The sequence below is a fragment of the Solanum stenotomum genome, chromosome 5, assembly GCF_019186545.1.
Source record: "Solanum stenotomum isolate F172 chromosome 5, ASM1918654v1, whole genome shotgun sequence".
NCBI lineage: Eukaryota > Viridiplantae > Streptophyta > Magnoliopsida > Solanales > Solanaceae > Solanum > Solanum stenotomum.
Window position 1 is genome coordinate 13,430,298 of NC_064286.1, and position 23,784 is coordinate 13,454,081.

A 23,784-nucleotide genomic window follows, 5' to 3' on the forward strand; every position below is an offset into this window, starting at 1 on the left:
CCCCCCCCCCCCCCCGCCCAACTTTGACCAAGTTCTAATTTGTTTGTTTATTTTCTTTATTTATTACTGATAAAACTTTCTGAATTTTATGCATATATATATATATATATATATGCATAAGAAAAAAATTGCCTGAATTTGAAGGCTTTTAGATGTGTCATATTTTCATAGACTATTTCTACTACCTCTATCATATAATTTTTTCTTAGGGTACCCTATTTGAACAATGCTACATAACATGTACCCAATTTTTTTATAGTTTCTTTTTTATTGATTTTAGATTTTAAAAGAAATTGAATTTTTTTTACACGTCTACAAAACTTCAAAACAATTTTAAGCATTCTATAACTGAAATTTTATATGGCTTAAGCTCAATCATTTCTGGTTGAAGTTCAAGCAAAAAATAACTAAGTTCAGCCACATGGTTGATAATGGCTAAACTCATTCATATATGCTTGAACTTCCGTCAAATAAAACTTCAAATATAGCATGTTTAAAGTGGTTTAATTACAAAGTAGGTAAAGTTACAAGTTTTTTAGATACTACGGATATGATTTTACGGTGGTCCCAAATTCTGGTCTATGTATACTTGAGTTCTCTATCACAAACACAAATGTTTGAATATATGTAAAACATCAGCAACATAATAGACACTACGAAACAGACATTACTCAATTGAATAAACGCAAACCGTCAATACATCAAGGAAAGACAATACTACTAAACTTGAATGGATTGACATTTCATCTTTTAGCCAATCAAATGATAGAAGAAATCAAGTCTATCTTGCAGTCATTTGGGAAATATATCCAATCACCTTAGTGTTGAACAAGTTAGAAATAGGGAATTGATGATATAGTTATACTTTGCTCCTTTACAAAGGCTCTTGTGACTGTTTACTGGCCAGGAATTGACAAAAGAATACACTTTCAATTTGCTTCATCATTTATAGCAACACCGTGAATGCTGTAGGTATCCACTTATTATCTTAAATAGGGGGGATTATCAAGCTCCTTTATTACCTTTAAGATTTATGACAGCAAGTTCTTGTTCAACATATTCACCGGCACAAATGGGAGGATACTTGCTTGCAAGAGAACTGTCTGAAAAATGCCCTAAAGGTTTTAGCACTGCATCTGATGCTATGTGTGCAAATAGCTAGGTAAAACAGAAAATGAATCCAAGTTAGTATCACTTTCAACAAGTCAACCTTCAAACAAGTGCAACTTCTGCAATTGAAATTAAAAAATTGACCCAGATAAAAAAAAAAATCAGCCTAATTTCCTCACGCACCGTTGAGGATACTCTCCACAGACTGCAGTTTTGCTCCAGAGCTTGTTTAATCGCATCAGTGGTCCTATTAGTTACAACAACTTCATGCATGCCAGCCATGCATTCTCCAGCGGTCAACCATTCTATCTGAGTATATTATTGAACAATACGTTTAAAATTGTAGCAACTGAAACTACAACCAATATGCGAGGAAAATAGGGATACACTCATAAATCAAATTGACCTTTCAATCCATGATACAGATCTTGCAAATTGAATATTTCAAGATATATCTTGATTAGAAAATTTAGCATTTTAACATTACATTTAAGCCAAACAGTACCACAGAGCTAATATTGAACTGAGAACAACAAGCTCTAATTTTCTTATAAAAGTGAACATACTTAATCAAACATGACATTTGTTTTACTTTTCTCCAATAAAAAAGGAAAAACATAGGACCACAGTTTACTATTTCACCATGCCAAGGAAAGAGAGCACAGTGGTTGCATAATCATCTTAAGACCATGTTGATATTGATTGCTGGAGCTTAGCAGATTTAAATGTTAAATGCATTAATAATGCCGAGAAAATAAGGAAGTGCATCAAATACTTTATACCTGCTTTCCTGCCTGAATAAGGAGGCATCCTACAGGAACCTTCACTTCCATTTTTAGCCCATTTCTAAGCCAAATACTTAGTCCAGGAAATCGACTTCTCCCATGAATAGTAAGGAAGTTCAGGTCATAGTGGTATCCTGCAAATACTGTTCCCTCTTTTCCATAACGCCTCAGATCACTTCCTGTTGGAGCAAGCAGATGTGGTCCCTGGAAATTAGAATTAGTCATAAAGAGATGAACTAATAGAGCAAAAACATCAATTCTAGAAATTAGAATTAGTCATAAAATGATAGCAGAATAACATTTCTAGAAAATATTTTTAAACTCACAGAACATATTATGCTCATACACCCCTGAACATTGGTAGTGGGTCCAAGTACCAAGCTTAATTCAATAGAGAGAGACGGCCAAATTTTCCTTTGAGAAAACAAATGAATCTGTTTTCTGGTAATTTTCTTTCTTGTCCAAACCATTTTAAGCAATATTTCACTCGTAAAGCAAGGAAATGCCAAGAGTTGTCTCATTTTTATGATCCATTTCACTACTCACAACAAGGATCCAGACTATACGGAGAGGATTATCAGTGAGAGACGAAGGATGGAAAAATAATCATGTATGTGTATCTAGTTCATGAAGTTAAGGATAAGATTAGGACATCGATTACTCAATTGCCAAATTTGAAATCTTAACAACCTTCCAAACTAATCTAGTGGGAGAAGCTCTCACTTCTCTCTACCTTTTCCTTTTCGAGAATTTCCCCAAAAGGTTCTAACGGTCATCTTGAAAGCAAACTGCTCTCCATCGACTTGTTCAGGAAAGATCTCTGTCCTCCACACCAGCTCCCCTGACCCCCCGGTCTAACCCCAATTTCCAGCCTCTCCACTGCTAATTCATCAAGGAGAAATCATTACCAAAGCTATCACTCCTCAACTTGGGATAATTTCTGCTCTCAGAAACCCTCTAGCTGGGGATAACTCCTTAATTTTCATAGCTGTACTTGGTGGTCCAGGCAATAATGGCAAAGCTACAAAGAAATAAGTTCGCCTCAAGTATGATTTGTCTGATGAGAAACCTGCGGTTAGTTTCACCAAAGAAAAACGTGTATGTTGGCTGAAACCTGTTGTCTGAAGCGTTGGTAAATTTCAACGAATCAGATTATCCATCTAAAGAATTTGTGCCAACTTCCTCAAATCAACCCCTCTCAAGGGTAAGGTCAAGATTAGTGCATATCTATCTATATCTATACTACCTTAAAAGCATGAACTCCTAAATTGAATGTTAAATTACTATAATACCCCTAATTAAAAATACTTTATTTATTTTATTTATTAATTTAATTATTTGTATTATACAAAAAGTAGATACCCTTTCATATTAAAAAGTTGTGACTTTTCCAAAGGGTCGTGACTTTTTTGATGGGTTTTGACATTTTCGATGAGTTGTGACTTTTGCAAAAGGTTATGACTTTTCCGATGAGTAGTGACTTTTTCGAAAGGTTGTAACTTTTTTGATAAGGCACAATTAACACCTATTCATACTACTATTTGTTAGCTATAAATAGAGGGACTTTCTCTCACTTTTAAACTACGATTTTTTTAAAGTTTTCAACTCTTCTTCTTCTTAAATAATCACTGATTAAGTTCAAAGTTCAACAAAATTCGAGAGACCACATAAGAAAGAGTTGGTGAACAAATTGTAGCAAATCATTCATAAATTCACACTCGTATTTTTTCTTACGATTTTCATGAGTTAATAGTGACGAAAAGTTGTGGGAAAGACAATAATAATAAACAAATATGAAAATAGTCACATGATTTGGGTAATATATTTCTTCTTTGTTTTTTTGAATTATTTTTTTACCCTCCAATGAAGGAGTTTCTTTCTACTTTCGCTAAAACAACGGGCATCAATGTAGTCTATTGAATCATTAGTTTTGATGTTAATTCCACTATTTCAAAAATAGATTTTCACTTTTACTTATAATATGATAATATAGTCATGATAATAATTATTTTTTAATAGATATGTAAGTAAAAATGAATGGAGAAAGTAAAGTGGTGGTGACAAGAGATTTTAATCAAATGGAACACTCTAGTGAATATAGCATGATCATATATTTTCGTCTTCCTTCTTCATTGGCTATGAATCGTTCAGTATATTTTTTTAAATATTTATATTGAGTATGGAATTTTTTAAGTATAAATTTCCTGTTATTTTGTATTCATTTTAATTTGAGAAAATGGTATGTCACAAGATACACTACTTGCTAGCTATATAAAATAGATAAGAAAATAGTGATTGATCATAAAATAATCTTAAATCAAATTAAAGATTCTATAAACAATCCTTTAAATTTTATTCTTCTATTAATTTTTATTATTTAAAAATTTTAATATTTTATATCACGATACAACTTCTATAAGATACTAGATACTTTCATTAGACAACAAGTAAAAGATAGATTGTGTATAAAGATAAAATATTGAAATATTTATGGTAATCCTTATTAGTGTCATGCACATACTAAATTTCAAGTACAAATATTTAAGAGAAAGATTATACTTAAATGGTGTCCATAATTTATGTTCATAACCTCATGAGGAAAGACTATTGGTGACATATTTTGTATTGATATTTTTTTTTAATTTTGTTGGTTAGATTTGCTTACAAAATTTAGTAAAGTAAAAAATAATACTACTAAAGAAATGTCACTTTCTCCCCATATTTAAACTTTGAATGTATTTTGAAATGTTTCAATGATATATGGTCATTTTGATATCAAAATACAAGTAACTCTTTGACAATTTGTATTAATCATTTAAAAGCACTTGTCCTATGTTCTTAAACTATAATTATTTACTAAAAAAATTTAATTTAGTAATATTAATTCTATTTTACAACATCGTATACTATATATACATATACACGTGCAACGCACGTGCCGTGAAACTAGTAATATGAAAAATGTGTTCTTTGATCTGGAGGAAGATCATAGAAATATATACAACAGGAATCTCCTTTTACTTTGTGGCATGAATATGAAGCAACTCAAATGGACTACTGATCTTAAATCAGAATAGGAAACAATGCTGGCACCATAATGGATTAACCTCCCTAATTACGGTGGCATTTCTTTCAATGGGATGCATTGTGCCAAATTTTCAAACCTATGGGCCTTCCCATCATCACCGACAAAGAAAATTTGTCCAAAACTAGGCCTACAGCTAAAATCAAGGTTAAAATCGATGCAACTGGACCTCTTCTCAAGGAGGTTCTGATTGATCTCACTAATGAAGCAGGACACAAGGAAATCATAGTTCAGAAGGTTGAGTATGAATTGATACTGGAATGCTTTAGTCACCGCAAAGTGCAGGATCATAGCGATCTTAAAATGTAGAATACTCCACCTTGAATTGAGGAAAATGTTTGTTACTAGATCTGAGGAAAATAACAATGGTGTTGCGAAATTCCCCAGAACTAATGAAACACAGGTGGAGATCAAGTGTGATACAGGTTGGCAACAAAGATCTAAATGCTATAGCTCTGGAAGCTGAGATAGTGGAAGAAGAAAAGGGTTGGGCAACTGTAGTTAAAAAGAAAGGAAAGAAAAAAAAGGGAGCAATAAAATAGCACTAAACAGATCAAAGCTGCAAGTGCGACAATACCCCTCAAAAGAACAGTCAGGAAACTGAAACAAATTTAAAGGAGACTCAGGCAGGATCAAAATCCATGGAATTATCTCAAAAGAAGGATGTTATTATGGATTTTGTTGAGGAACAGCCGAAAAGCAGATTATCCTTGGACTCATCCAGAATCTCCAAAAAACAGGCTGACAAACCTATTCCTAGGAAGATCCAGAGACAAAAAAAGAACTCTTTTTCAAGAAGATCGGCCCTCCTTATGATAAGAACAAAAAGAAAGGTGAGGAAGGTATCAAAAGAAATACCTCTACCAATTGTGAGGGGACCAAGGATTTGAAAAATAGAGAAGTGCAACTCCTAACAGAGGACTCCGAGATTCGGAACACGCTCTTGCAGGAATTTGCTTTTCTAGTTAGACCTCCAGAAATTCCAGTTGAAAATATGGAGCCACTTCTTGAGCTTAAAAAAAGGAAAGAATTAAACCGAGGATCAGAGTAACTGCCTCCTGGTTTCTCAGATATAAGAGACGGGGCTCAGGAGTAAAGTAATGATATACTGATTGTCATGGACAATATCCCAGTAGAGACTAATTATCAAATTGATGACTATGACAGATGATTATCCTCATTTTGAATTTGAATCTGAATCTGAACAAGAGGTTGAAGAGACTTCAGTTTCAAAATGTACAAGCTTTCCTGTCTGAGGGGAAAATCCCCACATCAGCTAGGAACCAATCCATTTTACACCCTGTAGAAGGCAGGAATTTATTAAATGATCAACTTTTAGTCTGATGAAATTTACCTGTCTCCTAGAGTTCTGGATGGAAATCAATCTGGACTGTCTAGTTCTCAACTACAACATACCCAGTGAAATCCCGCAAGTGGAGTTTGGGGAGGTTACATTGTACGCAAACTTTACCCCTACATAGCTGGGGTCTGAGAAGGATTGGCTACTTCTCAAGGAGTCAAATCCACAAAGAAGAGAAACAAATCTGTAATTCACATTGTTTCCAGTGTGCCCTTTCATAGAACTTAAGGAGTATTAGAACTCAAAGTGCATTCAAAAGACTCAAAAACTCTCAAAAATCAATACAAACTCACCCTTATTTGTTTGCAAGAACCCAAAGTGAAGGCAAAATATATGAACCAGTAAATGAAATAGCTTGGCATGAATGGCTGTTACTCTACTGTAAATAACAAAATTTGGGGTATTTGGTCCAATGACTTTGATGTTCATAGTTCTTACAATCAAGGAAGTATATCAAGAAGTTACCAGCAAGATTCTCCACAGTGGCACCAATACTGAGGTCCACCTCTCTACTGTCTATGCTAAATGTAGGACTATTTTGAGGAAGGAGCTGTGGGAAGATTTGATCAAATTCTCTAGTACTTTAATGGAGCTTGGGTTGTGATTGGTGACTTCAATGACTGATCCTGAGGAAAAAGTCGGGGGAAATCCTTACAGAATAGACAAGAGTTTTGATTTCCTGGAACACTTGAGATACTGGTATGTAGGATGTTGGCTTTCTGGGAAATATGGTTACCTTGTGTAATAAAAGAGGGGCCCCTCATACTATATGCAAGAGGCTTGACAGGATGATTTATAACTCAAAATGGTTTGACTTGTATGGTAAATGTCTGTAACTCATCTTGCCAATGCATACTCTGATCATGTGGCACTTCTTATTCAATTCACCCCGGCTGAAGAGGTATACGTAAAGTACTAAAATTTCTTGATTGAGCATGAGGAATTCCATGAGGTGGCTAAGAGCATTTGGGAAGAGGAATGTCAAAGGGAGACTAAAACGTTAGAGTTCAATGGAAGAGAGAACTCTAATCTCTTGCTTTTTGCTAAAATATGACTTAATGATTTATTCCTCAAAAACCCTTTAAATAGAAGTCTTATACATCAATAGGAAATACATCAATAGGAAGTCTAATTCTTATGAAAGTAGGAAACCTAAATCTTATTCCAAACTAATAACAATAACTTAACCTAATCCTTATGAAGCTATGAAACATAAAACCCTCTTGTAGAATAATAAATAAAGCTACTAAAAATATAATTAAATACTTAATTTGATGGCTTCAAACGCATCCACAACATTGCCCCCTCTCACGTTGAAAGAGTTTGTCCGCAAGCTCGAATTTCATGGCAATCATCTAGAACTTCTGGAATATTGTCTGCTGAATCATCCAATTCCAGCCAGAAAAAGTCGTTCGCACCGGTGAATGGCTGAATATGGTTCATCATAATTATAGCATAATCCCTTAGCTCTTCTCTCTGCCATTTCCACACGAGTTAATTGCTTGACCAAAGGGGTCTGGTTGTTGGTCTTGGTATTAGTCAAGGTAAATGAATCGACTAAACTAGTAGCAGATTTTTTTGCCAAGTTTATTGTGCTGCCAAGACTTGTCCGGGACTGCTGCCTTTTCTGCAGTTGTTGTTTTTGCTCTAAAGCCCTAAATACACTCATTGCTATCGATAAGTCAAGTAGTTTGAGCAACTGCACATCCGTTCTAATTAAATCATCTAACCCTGCCATAAATATTCCCACGTGCAAGTGCTCTGGAATAAGCTCATCAGCCCTAGCAAGTTTTCTTGAAACTGACGTTGATAAAGTTCAACCGTACCAGTTTTCCGAAGCGAGACCAATTCGCCCACCGAGTTTCTACTTTCAGGAGGTCCAAGTCACTGGAAACACGTTTCTGAAAGTCTTCCCAACTCATTGGTCCCTTCGCTCATTTAAGCTAATAATACCATAATTGTGCTTCTCCGAACGGGTGAAACCCAGCCACTCCAACCTTTTCCGCATCTGTTGTATGTTGATTTTCAAAAAATTGCTCACAACGATGTGCCCAAATTAATGGGTCGTTGGTGCCATCCTAGGTAGGAAAATCCATCCTTGCATACCTTGGTATTGTCAAATTGGAATTACCACAAGTTTGATGATTCTGACCAGCCAGTTGAATAGGCAGTGTATAGCCTTTATTAGCTGGAATTGTTGATCTACCTATCGTCAGCGCATTACTGGACTCTCCCCCGTGGACTGCTGGTTTTCTATAGTCAATTCCCAAGCTAGAAAATAGTTCTTGAATGACTTGTACAATTCTTTCGCCGAGACGTTGTTTCATCGTTGCAAGTTTAGAGTCTATTAGTGATTCTGTAATCACACGTTCTTCCTGAAACCTGGAATTGATCTCATTATCCATTGTGTCGAGCTTAGGTACCAAATTGTTAGGATTCTTAAAGAAGGATCAAGTCACATGACGATGAACATGAAAATCTAAATCAATTGACTTCGACTTTCCCTTGCCTTTGTTCGAATTACTAGATCAACCTATTTTTGTATATAACTTCAGCTCTTCAAAGAGAGACTGAAACCTTAGAGTTCAATGGAAGACAAAACTTTGATCTCTTGCTTTTTGCTGAAATATGACTTAATGATTTATTCCTCAAAACCCCTTTAAATAGGAGCCCTATACATCAATAGGATGTCTAATTTTTATGGAAGTGGGAAACCTAAATCCTATTCCAAACTAATAATTATAACTTAACCTAATCCTTATGAAGCTATGAAACATAAATCCTATTCTAGAATAATAAATAAAGCTACTAAAAATATAATTAAATACTTAATTTAATGGCTTCCAACACATCCACAACACTTTGTTTCCTAGTCCTGCAAGTGTAGTGAAGAAGCTAGATAGACTAAGAAGAAGAATTTTGTGGAAAGGCAACAAAGAGAGGGAGAGATATTATCTGGTGGAATGGGAGGTCACTCAATTAAGAAAAGGACAAGGAGGATTAGGAATAAAGAATTTGGAAATTCAAAACAGCTGCCTTTTGATGAAATGGCTTCCGAGATTCTGTGATGAAGAAAATTCTCTCTGGAAGGAAGTAACTATTCACAAATTTGGACAGAACAGTCCTTGGTGCTCAAGTGAAGTGAATTGTACTAATCAGACGGGAATATGGAGGGCTATCAGAGGTCTATGGTCAAAGCTTCCGGAGAACTCTAAAATCAGAGTGGGCAGTGGTAACAATGTTAGATTTTGGAAGGATAATTGGATAGGGAAAGTACCACTGCAGGATAAATTTGGATCTCATGTTACTATCTAGTAACCTTGAAATTGTTGTGTCCGATTGTTGGTCCCCCAGGGTTGGGATCTTAACTTTAGAAGGCATTTAAATGACTAGGAGGCAGAATGAATAGTTGACTTGCCAAAGAAGTGGATACTTTTGGTGGGACAATAATGGAGCCTTATAGACTTAGATGGAGACACAGTTTAGAAGGAAGTTTCACAGCAAATAAGTTATACAAGAGGGAGAATAGTATTATGCAGGAGGAAGAACTAAAGATATGGAAAAATGTCTGGAAGAACATAACCCCTATAACCCTGAAGTGCTTCACATGGCTAGTGGTAAAAAAGGCATGTCTTAGAGCCCGTTTGGATTGGCTTTTAGAAAGTAGCTTTTAAGTCAAAATAAAAAGTCAAACTTAAATGACTTTCAAGTCAAAATAAAAAGTAGGGGGAGACCTACTTTTGGTTTTTAACTTATTTTAAGTTATTTTTAATCTTGTTAAACACACTTCCTAACTTTTATCTCAAGTCATTTTGACTTATTTTAAGTTATTTTTATATTTGTCAAACACTTTTAAAAGTCAAAAACTAACTTAAAAGTAGATTTGACCAACTTAAAAGGGCAGAGTTGTGGTGGCTAGATGTTTTTTTGTGCAATGAGACTGGGAGACAAACAATCACTTGTTCCTACACTGTAAATTCACTGCTCAATTGTGCAGCATGTTTTTCAGTCTCACAAAGACAGTGTGGACAATGCATGAACATACAGCTGATCTAATGAGTTGTTGGATGAAAGAGGGGGAAGTAAAAGTCATAAAAATGATGGAGGATAATACCCTCTTCTTTCTCTCTCTTCTCTCCTCTTCTAGTGTGGAGCTAAAAGTCAAATGGGCAATGTTTTCATTTAACTAGACGGAAACCTTTTGCTGATGTATAACTTTTCCCAATGACATTTGAATTTCCCTCTGCCAACCTCTCTCCTCACCTCCGGTGGCCCTTCTGACCACCGGAAACCCAGTCCTTTCTTTCTTTCTTTCTTTTTTTTTGAGAAAGGTAGCATTTACTTCTATATATCCACAGGTATACTACATCAAAGTGTAGTTCCCCTCCAAAAATTTATACTTGCAACAGCCCTAAGATCTTTTAGTTACAGCCAGTCAATAACATTAGAAACATCTTCAGAATTTCCTATTACTACTTGCTTACACCAAAAATAATAAAGACCTAGGCAGTTTATCTTTATCTTCTGCATATTGTTGTTCTTTCCTTCAAAACATCTTTGATTCCTTTCATTCCAAATTGTCCACCAAATGCATGCTGGGACAATCCTCCATCTCTCCTCCTTTTTTCCTGCATTTCCATCACTATTCCAGCATTTTAGAACTTCTGTGATTCTCCCTGGTTTTGTCCACTTGATCTACCTCTTGTGAATGAACATTTGCCATAATTGATCTGTCCATTTGCAGTGCAAAAAGAGATGATTGACTGTCTCCACCTGTTCTTCGCATAAATAACATCTAGAGCAAAGGTTGTGATTCCCCTTGTTCAAGTTTTCGTGTGTCAAGACTTCCTCCTTTGCCAAAAGTCATGTGAAATAATTCACCTTGTATGGGATTTTTGTTCTCCAGATCATCCTCCAAGGCCATCCTGCTTGCTGCTCTTCAATAGGTCTCAATTCTCGATATGCAGATCTTACAGTGAACTCTCCCTTTCTCTCCCCTTTCCATATCAGTCTATCTTGCTCTTCTGTTAGATTGGTAGCCCTAGCCATTGTGTCATGAAATCTTGCTATGGATGTTATTTCCCAGTCATTTAAGTTTCTTCTCAGATGTAAATTCCACCCTTGTCCTGTCCATACGTCTGCCACTAACGCTTCCTGTGCTTGACTTAGACTATGTAGTCAGGGAATGCTTGTTTGAGTGTCTCTTGTCCGCACCAGATGTCATTCCAGAAGGCCACTTTTTCTCCATTACCAACCTTACATTTTATTCTATCTTTGACCAATAGCCATAAGTTCCTGATTGATCTCCATACACTACAATCATAAGGCCTGGTCACCCCCTCTGTCATCCACTTGTCCTCCATGCCATATTTTGCTGTTATTACTTCCTTCCATAGAGATACTTCTGGTGAGGCAAATTTCCACAACCATTTCATCATCAAGCTCTTATTCTGCGTACTCAGATCTCTGATGTTGAGTCCACCCCCTCTCTTGCTAACTAGCAACTCCTCCCATTTGACCAAATGATACTTCTTCTTATCTTCACTGCCTTTCCATAGAAAGTTCCTCCTAATTGCATCTAACCTCTTGGTTACTTTGGCTGGTATAGGGAATATTGACATCATGTATGATGGCAAGGCATCCAGGACACTGTTAACTAGAGTTAGTCTGCCACCTGAGGATAGATATTGACACTTCCAGTTCACGAGCTTCCTTTCACACTTTTCAATTACACCACTCCATACTCCACTTGATTTGCTCTTTGCCCCCAAAGGCATTCCCAAGTAGGTTGTTGGTAGTTCACCTACTTTCCCTCCAAGCTTGAACGCTAAGTCCTCAATATTTGGTACTGTGTTTACTGGGTAAATGAAACTCTTGTTCCAATTTATGTGCAAACCTGACACAGCCTCAAAAATATTTAGAATGACTCAAAATTAGCATGTGCTCCTTTACAGCTCCACAAAATACTAAAGTGTCATCTGCATACGGTAGATGCGTGATCTCTAGATTGTTTCTTGTATTTTCCCCCACTCTGAAACCTCTGATCCAACCATTTGCTCTTGCAGTCTGGAATAGGTTGCTCAACCCCTCCATAGCCAAGATAAAAAGAAAAGGAGATATGGGGTCCCCTTGTCTCAAACCCCTTTTTGATGGAAAAAACCCACATGGGTTTCTGTTGATCAGAATAGAGAATTTCACTGAGCTTATGCAATGTCTGATCCACTTTAACCATCTTTGACCAAAATCCATCCTCTGCATCATCTTCATCAAAAAGTTCCAATTCAGGTGATCATATGCCTTCTGGATATCCAGCTTGCATAGGATCCCTGGAAACAAGGGGATAAAAACACTAGGTTCTTTCAGAGACAAGCAACTGCCCACAGGAAATAGAACACAATTGACAGACAGGTGGTACGAGGGGTGCAGATACAGGAACCTACAGAAGTTAAAGAAGCCATGATAGACTTCTACGCCAAGCTCTACTCAGAAACTGAGTCCTGGAGGCCCTCTTTTGATTTTGTAGGATGCCCAACAATGTCTACGAAAGAAAACGAATGGTTACAAAGACCATTTACAGAGGAGGAAGTGCTACTGATCATCAAAAAAATGTGAGGGGGACAAAGCACCTGGCCCTGATGGATTTACTATGGATTTCTTTAAGAAATGCTGGGATATATTGAAAGAGGACCTGATACTGACTATACAAAATTTTCATCAGAGAAGTGTGTTTGAGAAATCTTTCAATGCTACATTCATAGCTTTGATTCCAAAGAAACCAAGTGCAGTTGAGCTTAAGGATTTCAGACCTATCAGTTTAATAGGAGGAGTTTATAAAATCATATCCAAGTTATTGACGGAGAGAATGAAGACAGTCATTGGGAAACTAATTGATGAACATCAAATGGCTTTTTTGAGAGGTAGACAAATAATGGATGAAGCATCGTTGGCCAATGAATTGGTAGACTCCAGGGTAAAGCAAAAGAAACCAGGGATTCTATGCAAGTTAGACATTGAGAAAGCTTACGATCATGTTAACTGGAATTTCCTCCTGAAAATTCTAAAGGACACGGGATTTGGAAGCAAGTGAATTGGCTGGATCAAGTATTGCATTTCAAGTGTGAAGTTTTCTCTCATCATAAATGGTAACACCGAAGGTTTCTTTCAGTCCCAGAGAGGTCTCAGACAAGGAGACCCTTTGTCTCCATTCTTATTCTTAATTGCCATGGAGGGACTGAATCATATGTTCAGGAAGGCAAAGACAAATGGATGGGTGAGAGGCTTTAGTGCACAGGCAGGAATGGAGATCACACATTTATTTTATGCTGATGACGCTCTTATATTTTGTGAGGCAGAGAAGACTCAGACTAGGCATTTAAGAACTATTCTCACTATATTTGAGGGCATTTCAGGTCTGCATGTCAACTGGTTGAAGAGTCATCTCTTTCCTATCAATAATGTTGACAATATGTCTAGGCTAGCTGAAACATTGGGTTGCCAGGTAGATGCACTACCAACAAAATACTTGGGACTACCTTTGGGAGCAAAGAACAAAGAGCTGGAAGTGTGGAATGTGGTGTTGGAGAGATGTGAGAGGAAACTAGCCAAATGGAAAAGCCAGTACCTGTCTCTGGGTGGCAGGGTAACACTCATCAAATCAGTGTTGGATGGTCTGCCCACCTACATGATGAGCTTATTTCCAATCCCCAAGAACATTGAGAAGAAAATTAATAGGCTACGGAGAACTTTTCTATGGCAGGGTAACAAGGAAAAGGGAGGCTATAATCTGGTAAAGTGGGAGTCAATCACACTCAATAGAATCCAAGGAGGCTTAGGCCTGAAGAACCTGAGTCTACAGAACAGTTGTCTACTTCAGAAATGGTTATGGAGATTTTGTACTGAAGACAGAGCCTTATGGAGAAGATTCATTGCAGGCAAATATGGTTTATTTAATCAATGGACAACTAAAGAGGTTATGGGCACTTTTGGATGTAGTGTTTGGAAGACCATTACAAGATTATGGCCACACTTCAGAAGCAACATATGCATCAGTGTGGGGGATGGTCTAAAGACAGTTCTGGAATGAAATATGGTTAGGGGAAGACAATTTGAGAAACCTATTTCCTCATTTGTATACCTTGAGTTTGCAGAGCAATGCCACTGTGGCACAAGTCTGGAGTCAACAGGGTTGGGATCTAATTTTTAGAAGAGCATTAAACGATTGGGAAATTGAGGAAATTGCGAAGTTATTAGAGGTCCTCAATAATTTCCCAGGTACATCTCCAAGATCTGACAAACCAATATGGAAAATACACAAGCAAGGGGTCTACACAGTGAAGTCATGCTATTGGAAGATGAACTACAATATTTCATTGACTGAGAGGTGGCCATGGAAACTAATTTGGAAGGTGAAATGTCCATCAAAAGTTTCATGTTTTGTTTGGCTACTGATTAGGAAAGCATGCCTTACTCATGAAGCTTAACAGAAAAGAGGCATGCATATTTGTTCAAGATGTTTTATGTGTGAACATGAAGCTGAGGTAAATAATCATCTGTTCATTCACTGTCAAACAGCTACAAGGTTGTGGAATACGTTTTTGTGCAGTCTGAGGATTAGTTGGGTGATGCCAAAGACTACTTTGGAGGTCCTGAACAGCTGGCCAGGAGTTGGAAGTAGAGGCAAGAAGGAAGAATGGTGGAAGCTCATCCCAGCATGTATCTGGTGGTCTATATGGAAGGAAAGGAATGCTAGGTGTTTTGAAGGACAGAAAATCAATTTTCAGAGGATTAAAACAACTGTAATAGTCTTCTATTTTTTTGGTGTAAACAAGACTTGGTGGGGGATGGGGTAGAATTAGTTGATTTCTTAGGTCTTAGGAAACTTGTAATCTGATTACCATCATGGAGGTGTGCCTATCACACTATGGGATGTAAGTTTCCAATTCATCATCTCTTGGATGATGAATCTTTTGTGAATACAAAGTTACCCTTATCTCAAAAAAATAATACCCTCTTACATATGGTGGTCAATCTGGAGGGAAAGAAATGGAAAGTGTTTTGAAGACGATCAAATCATTCCATGATGTGAAATGGAATTGTCTGGTGACTTTATTTTTTTGGTGTAAACAGAACTGTATAGAGGAAATAGAGGAGTTAGTAGAATTTCTAGGAGCTTTATAAAGCTAGAGTCTACTTGTTTTGTAATATGTTTCTGATGGTGGTCAGCATTGGGAATGCTGAAGAATACAACAGTACTAATCCTCAAAAAAAAAGGATGGCACAGTGCTATGCAAATTATATATGAAAGTAGTCACCAGAAGGATGGCACGGTGCAACACAAATTAGATATAAGAAAGTAGTCACCAAAAAGATACACAGAACTACGCCAATCAAATTGAAAAAGTAGTTACCGGAAAGATGGCACGGTGCTACACAAACACTGACGGATACAGGGTCAACACAAAATAGTCCCAAAATGTTGCCGGAAATTGACGCGTGGTGACATGTCGGACTGAGTTTTCTTCCCCTGAATATCGGGTTCATGCATATATCATTGGTCCTACTTTTGTTAACATAACCATTAGTCAGACGTGGGCGTATACGAGTAACAGCCACCCACCGGCATCAAAAGTTCTTTGTTTATATATAGGATTATGGAAGCTCTGATGCCATGTGAAAAATATAGAAGAAAAATATTATTAAACTATGTATCTACATTATTACATTGATACCCTATTTATAGACACTACATTAGACTCCTTTTCCAATTAGGATACTACATTATAATCCTTTTCCAAGTAGGAATCTATATACTATTCCTATTCTAAGTAGGATTGTATATATTATTCTTGTTCCTATTCATATTCTACCATAGCTGAACATCGATTCCTTCATGGACCAAACCATCTAAAGATATCCCACCATTACCTCGTGACTAGTTTGCAATGGAGTAGAATGTGATTCAAGTCTTCACCTGCCTCCTTACAAAGAAAGCACCAACTTATGTAGACAACTTTTTGTTTCCTAAAATTCTTCGCCATCAAAATCACCCCTCTAGTAGCTAACCAAGTGAAGAAGCACCCTCGACACCTTAGGAATCCAAGCTGAATCATATGAAGACTATCCTCCACTCTCACCAAAAGCTTTTTGTAGAAGGAGCAAACACAAAACACTGTTAGTCTCTGTGAGAAATATAGGAAAAGAATATTATTGAATTGTTGTTGTGTCTACATTATTACATTGAGACCCTATTTATAGACCCTAGAATACAATCCTTTACCAAGTAGGATACTATTTAGTATTCCTATTTCTATTTCTATTCCTATTCCTATTCTAATATGATTGTATAAACCTATTCCTATTCTTATAGGATTGTATAAACCTATTCCTATTCTAATAGGATTGTATAAACTTATTCATATTCTAACACTCCCCCTCAAGCTAGTGCATAGAATTCATGTACCTAGCTTGTTACAAATGTAATTAACACGAGGACCGATGAAGGGCATGGTGAGACATCTGCGAGTTGATCACTCGACTTCACAAAATTGACAATAAATTTCAATGTGCTTGATCTTCTCATGAAATACTGAATTTGATGCATAATGCCGATAAAACACAGAGTGATAAAATTACAGTGTTGGAACTTCCCAAACCAAGCTTGCAAAGACTGTTTCAGACCATAGAGTGACTTACGTAATCAACATACAAGGCTACTAAACTCCCCATGTGCAACAAAATTAGGTGGTTGCTCCATATAGACTTCTTCACAATGCAGCGAACATTGTAAGTGCTCAAAATCTAGTATAAAGTACATGGTTCATGTTGGAATCAATAGACAGTCGATATTAAACAAGTCACCGAAAAACTGCCCGAAACATGCTCATATGCCGGAGTATTAGATTTGATGGGTAAAAGTGGTCACAATCTAATAAATAAAATTATATGGGTAGGGTCGGAATGATGTCACAACCCAACTAGAAAATAGAAATTATATAGGATAGTTCAAATCGATGGAACGACCCCATTGAAAAAGAGAAATAATATGGGTAGGGTCGGAATGATGGCACGACCCTACTGAAAAAGAAAAATAATATGGGTAGGGTCGGAATGATGGCACGACCCTACTGAAAAAGAAAAATTATACGGGTAGGGTTGGAATGATGGCACAACCCTATGCAAATCAGATTTAAGGAGTCACCGGAAAGACGAATGGAACTATGCAAATCAAATCTGAGGAGTCACTGAAAAGACACATGATGCTATGCTACTCAGATATGAGAAATAGTTCGGAAAAATCCACGGTACTACACAAATTAAATATGAAAAGTAGTCCGGAGAGATGCACGGTGCTACGCAAATCAGATATGCAAAAAAAGGTAGTCACCGGAAGGATGACACGGTGCTACACAAATTATATATGAAAAAAGAGTCACTGGAATGATGGCAAAGTGCTACACAAACTAGTTATGAAAAAGTAGTCACCAGAATGATGGCACGGTGCTACACAAATTAGATATAAGAAAGTAGTCACTAGAATGATGCATGGTGACCCAACTTTTGCTAACATAATCATTGGCCAGACGGGCAACATATATGGGTGCCACCCACCGGCAACGGAAGCTCTTTAATTCTCTACCAAGTTCGTAGAGGCTCTGATACCATGTGAGAAATATAGGAAAAGAATATTATTGAATTGTTGTTGTGTCTACATTATTACATTGAGACCCTATTTATAGACCCTAGAATACAATCCTTTACCAAGTAGGATACTATTTAGTATTCCTATTTCTATTTCTATTCCTATTCCTATTCTAATAGGATTGTATAAACTTATTCTTATTCTTATAGGATTGTATAAACCTATTCCTATTCTAATAGGATTGTATAAACTTATTCATATTCTAACAGTCTCTAACTCCCAACTCAAAGCATCGAGTTTGCCGACTAGCTCGCATTGCTTGTGAAGTAAAGCTAGTAATCTCTAAAACTCGGTCACCTCCAAATCTTGGAAATCTCTCATGAATCTCTAGTCCCCAAAACCCCCCACCCCGTATGTCCCCCTAACTTGTTGAACAGACGATTTTGCTTAACAGACTATACAAAATCAAAAAATCATCCTTTAGCGCCAAATCTCCACACCACTTCAGCAATGTATAATAAAAGGCTCCCCATCCCTTCATTATATTCCTCCACACCCCTTTTCTAAGAAATTAAACAGCATAACTACTCTTACTGATTTCACAAGTTTTCAAATGAACACGAATGGTCCCTTATTAATCATTGTCTTTGTTGATGATATTATTCTTTTTTCTAGTAGCTGCAGAAAGTCTCTTAAGTTACTGATGGAGGCTCTATCAGGATATGAGAAACCAGTGTTCAGGGAAGCGTGAAGCGGAAAAAAGCGATAAGGCCCCGCTTCACACTTTAAGCGATGAAGCGCTCACATACTCATTCTAGTCTGTGAAGCGTAGAAGGCTCGCATCGCATCGCTTCGCTGCACTTGCTTTCCTGAACACTGTGAGAAAGTATCAGGAAGTTGGTCAACAAACTTAAATCAATGTGTTATACCTGCACCCAATGCTCAACCTGAAGCAATCTCAAGGGTTGAGAGCATTACAGGGACTGAGCGCAAGTTTTCTCCTATCGAATACTTGGGATGTCCATTGTATGTTGGGAGGAAGAAGATTTCAATATTCTCATAGATATAATCAAAGTGCTAAACAAAATTTCTGGCTAGCACACTAAATTCCTGTCTACCGGTGGAGATTCTGATGCTACACAACAGTCGAGATTGGGAGTGTTGAATAACTGGTTGACATTGTCGTTGTGAGTTGCTTGATTCCGTCTGCAGTGCCTCAGAATCTTTCTTTATTTACTATACGATGTTCTTATCATTGTCCAGACAGTAGTATCATTTTGGACACATTTATACTAAACTATTCATAGAAGCTCGTGACTTGTACTACCAGGTTCAGGAGGTATTTCGGTCTTTCCACGTTGTTGATTCTAGAGCTTGTTGTTTATGAGATTCAATGTCTTAACATTTATTCATGTTTCTTAAATATCACGATGGGTTTCTATTGATTTTGGGTTCGCCTAACGGATTGGGAATAGGTATCATCATTGCGGCTTAGGCAAATTGGATCGTTACTTTGATGAAAAATGGACCTTTGGTCAAATCACAATCTTGGAATGCCTCGTGTAAGGTTAAAAAGTTGGTCGGCCAGCATATTTTGAGGAAGGTTGGAAAAGGGGATGCAGCTTTTTTATGACAAGAGAAACCCGAAGCCGCTACCCTTTGATTGCGCACGGGCAGGGTGAAACCCCCATTCCTATACAATAGCTTGTAAACCACACAGGAGAGGTCAGCCACACTAGGCAAGCCCGGTGCAATGAGCTCAACCCAGAAGGCAAACCCCTTGCTTTCGCTAACAAAATTAGGTCCTTTATGCAACCGTTTACATGAAGGTCATAAGCCAAAAGAATTAAGCTTTTTGAAATGGTTTAAACAATCATTTAAATTGGGGTGGATGGGATCTCTTTTTCTTCCTCAACATGTGGCTGATATGGTTCACAGTTTCCATGTCGTTTTGAGATTCATAATGGGTGACAAACCAATCTGGATGGCTAACAACAGCAGAACCTTCTATGTGCCTTCAGACCATCTCCAACCCCCCTCTATTTTCCTCTCCAAAATATATAAATGGAGGGGGGAAATAGAGATATATATCAAGTTTACACCAACAAGAATCAGTCAAACTTAAACAATCTTAAGCATATCCATTGTTCATTGAAAACAATTTTCAGTGTAATTCACCACTGTCTGCCTTCCCTTTGGAGGTGAAGGGGGAGTTCTTGAGTTACAGCACAAAACAGCATCATAACAGACAAACAATAACTAATTAATTAAGTCATTAAATTCGATGATACGCAAGCAATCAGTTGGAGACACAATATGTAAAATTTTCCACTGACGTGAAACAACACTCACCTGCTGCATTAGGGAAGTAAATGCATCCTTTGAGAGACCAAAACCAATCGCAGCCATTTCTGCAACAGACTGAAACCGAGCAGTCACATTCCAGAATTCTCAAACCAGTAGCATAAATAAAAGATTCAAATGCTTATAAGTTGTAACCCACCTCTACAGCAGATATCATCTTATATCCCCATGAGTCCATAGTACATTTCCATTCAGGAAAACCCTCAGGTATTACTGGCTCTGAATTCAGTTCCTGCAAGTGTATAATGCTTGTTTTACTTACTAGCAGCAATTTTCAGTTCTTATGGCACTAATTGTAACCATTGATTGGAGCTAAAATCAAAGAATGTCGTTGACCAATCTCATCTTTGAATAACATAAATGAAATGGGGAAAAGAGAGGAGAAACCTTAAAACAGGTAATCTTTGGACGGGGACCAACTCTCCACATGTATCTCCATTTAGGATCTGGTCCAGATGGACTAGATGGTTGATATTCTTTAGGCATTGCTTTAAGCTTCTCTTTCATTTCCTCATCAACCAGGCTACGTGGGACTTCAACTCCTTCAGGTGTCACCCCGACCTGTCAGACATTGACATGAATAGTCTTCCAAAAAAGAGGCTTAATGAGCACTTGAGCAGACTTGGAATTTATCGAACCGATTGAGTACATCTATCTTTCTAGTTATTAATTGACAAAACTAGCTATCACTTCTCCATAATTGACAGCAAAACCATGAGAAGGAGAATCAAAGCAAAATAATTTTGTTATCTAAACATGCAGTACACGCAGCAGAAAATACAAATTGTACTATTCAATGCCGTTTCCAAATTAAAGTCAGATACTCTGCAGCCCTATTACTTCTGGAGTCTTTTATCATATGCTTCAGCACAGCATATTGGCAACCTTTAAGAGCTGCAGAGCATCTTCTTCTATGCTTACCTAGCTGCTACAGCAAAGGATTTAGAAACAGAACAGTTCCAAATATTTGTGATCCATTCCATCAAACTGCTATAAAACTCAACTCCTTAGCATACATTTACAGTTAACACATAAAATAGAATTATCAAGCAAGGTATTAAGATGAAGAATCTTAACTCTTAAGTATCTACTGAACACCTGGCAAGCATAGTATACGAAGAAAAAGATGAATTCAGTCAAGCTTATACCTTTGTACATCATTTGGACAGTTTGGAACAGAAGGAAAAATAGATGTTCTGGAGGCTAAGTTGCTCGGACTCGGGTGCGGGTAACTGAGACGGATGCAAATCCGAGAGTCGGATCGGTAAAATTTAAATTTTAAGATTCGGGGGTGCGAATCCGAGTATGGATACGGGTGCGGCTGCGAAAATAAAGAGTCCGCGCAACATAGTCTGGAGGTAAAGAGGAGCAGATTTTTGTTACAAAATATAGATGCTTACAACACTTGTTTTGCTGGCATAAAGGTGATATTGTAATTAGCGGATGACTTCTTGAACTTGCTAGATTAAGTTATTAAGGTAGTCTCTGCACAAGTCCAATATTTTTGTACTCTTTTTGGTACCTTCTTGGTACTGTTTTCATTAATAAAAATTATCTTGTAGGAAAAAAGGTATATCTGGTGCTTTGGTGCTTTGTGTTTCAGTTATGCAAAAGCAATACCTTAAGAATGTAGATTTTGAGAACATGCACAAGGCGTAAGTTAGAAAACATGCAACAATTCGGGGAATAGAAATTCAAATAATAAAATAATACTCCTTTGTTGCATTTTACTCTTGTGATTATTAATTATATAACCACACTTTTCTAACGATACCAATGGACCCTCACTTGCCTAGATGTCAAGTATTTGTAGTTAGCAAAGCTTCCCAATTTCTGTATGTATGTTGGATGAACACCAACAGTAGAGAATAACGCTTTTTTTTTTAAAAAAAAAGTGTTAACGGACAGGGTTTTTTCAAGTAAATTATTGGTGAGGCAACAAGATCACGCGAGAGAAAGCTATTTTGTACTTGCCAGTTCGACGTTTGACATATGCAGAAAATGGAGAATATAGTAAGTAAGCCAAATCGGTCTCTCAAGTAAAATTTTAGATGAGATAATTTCACCCAACAAAAGACTATTTTTACAGGCCACATTATTTTTGCCAAGCTTGATAAAAGCTTAAGTGGTCAAACACAGGAAGAAGTTTTTCGTTTATCATAAAACCCATGTATTACTCCATTGACCCAAATTTCTTTCAGTAAACAGTAGGTAAGCTGGAGCCTCTAATGATAAGATATCTGGAAGAAGGAATTCAGGCAAGGGTTTTGATTCATTGCCTTTGTGAATGCCGAAACTAATCTGTTTCTAGTTACTGAGGCCACCAAACTGATGAAGCTCAGATAAGACAACACACTCAAATTGGAGTAAATATAATGCCCCATCACGATTATAGCTAAAAATCCCCATCACGATTATAGCTAAAAATCAGTATTTGAATGACTTTGATGTTGAGAATAATATAGAGAGAAAATCTCAAACAGATTATCATCAACACCACTTATAAATGATAAAAGCATTCACAAAATAGGAAATACAAAAGTTGGGATGACCTGATAATGTAGATGAGGGCGCTCCTGAAGGCGCTTAAATTCTTCAGGCTGTTGGAAGTACTTTTCCATCATATCAATGAACTTATCATTATCTTCAGCGGTACACCTCGGATCCTTCACCAATAAAGCTCCAGTTTCTCTTAGGGTTCGACTCACCTCCAAGCACATACTCTTAATATGGGAATCAAACTCATCGCTACAGATTTCCAGATAGGGTGCCAGATCAATTACAGGAAGCTCCATTTCCAACAAAAATGGGTGCTAAATGGTAATGGCTTGAACGGGACAATTCGTTTTGGCCTGTTTTTAGTGCGTGCGTAAACGGCGCACCGGATCACAATCTTTGCCGATTACAACTGGTTTTCACTTTTCAGTTTTGATATTGTAGTGATTACAATTTTACAACCCGCCTCATGCGCAAAAAATATTGGGAGTATCTCATTTTATTTTATTATATTATTAAAATTAATTGTAAAATTTAAAATCATTCCATTGATAAAAAGGCCACCACCGTGATAGAAAGTCATTTCCTTTAAAACTGTCATAAACTGTTATAAAATAAAATATGTGTAGTAAAATAAAATGACAAGAAGAAAATGAGAGAAAATGAGAGGAGACGAGAGGAAGTTGCTAGGATGGTAAGCATCCCTCACTTCCAACCTGAAGGTTGCGAGTTCGAGTCACCAAGGGAGCAAAAGGGCTCCTAGGGAGGGATAATAAAAAAAAAAAAAAGAAAAAGAGAGGCACAAAGTGATAGTAGTAGCTTTTCTCTATTATTGAATGTTTTTCTTTTCACTTACTCTTGTCTTGCTTCTTACTTTGTTACAAGAAGAAGGGTATATATATACTTGGGCATCAATAGAAGATTACATAGATATATATTTGTCATG

General features: G+C 37.0%; 1 protein-coding gene across 1 annotated transcript; it reads right to left on the bottom strand.

Annotated features, from left to right (window-relative positions):
• Positions 1 to 649: 649 nt before the first annotated feature.
• On the bottom strand, positions 650 to 23,309 carry LOC125865844 (uncharacterized). Its single transcript, XM_049546101.1, has 7 exons — positions 22,895 to 23,309; positions 20,730 to 20,903; positions 20,482 to 20,574; positions 20,331 to 20,399; positions 1,893 to 2,099; positions 1,294 to 1,419; positions 650 to 1,158 (listed from the first exon to the last, which is right to left on the bottom strand). The coding sequence occupies exons 1-7, from the start codon at positions 23,135 to 23,137 to the stop codon at positions 1,006 to 1,008; spliced, it is 1,065 nt and encodes a 354-aa protein (XP_049402058.1). The 5' UTR covers positions 23,138 to 23,309; the 3' UTR covers positions 650 to 1,005.
• Positions 23,310 to 23,784: the final 475 nt, after the last annotated feature.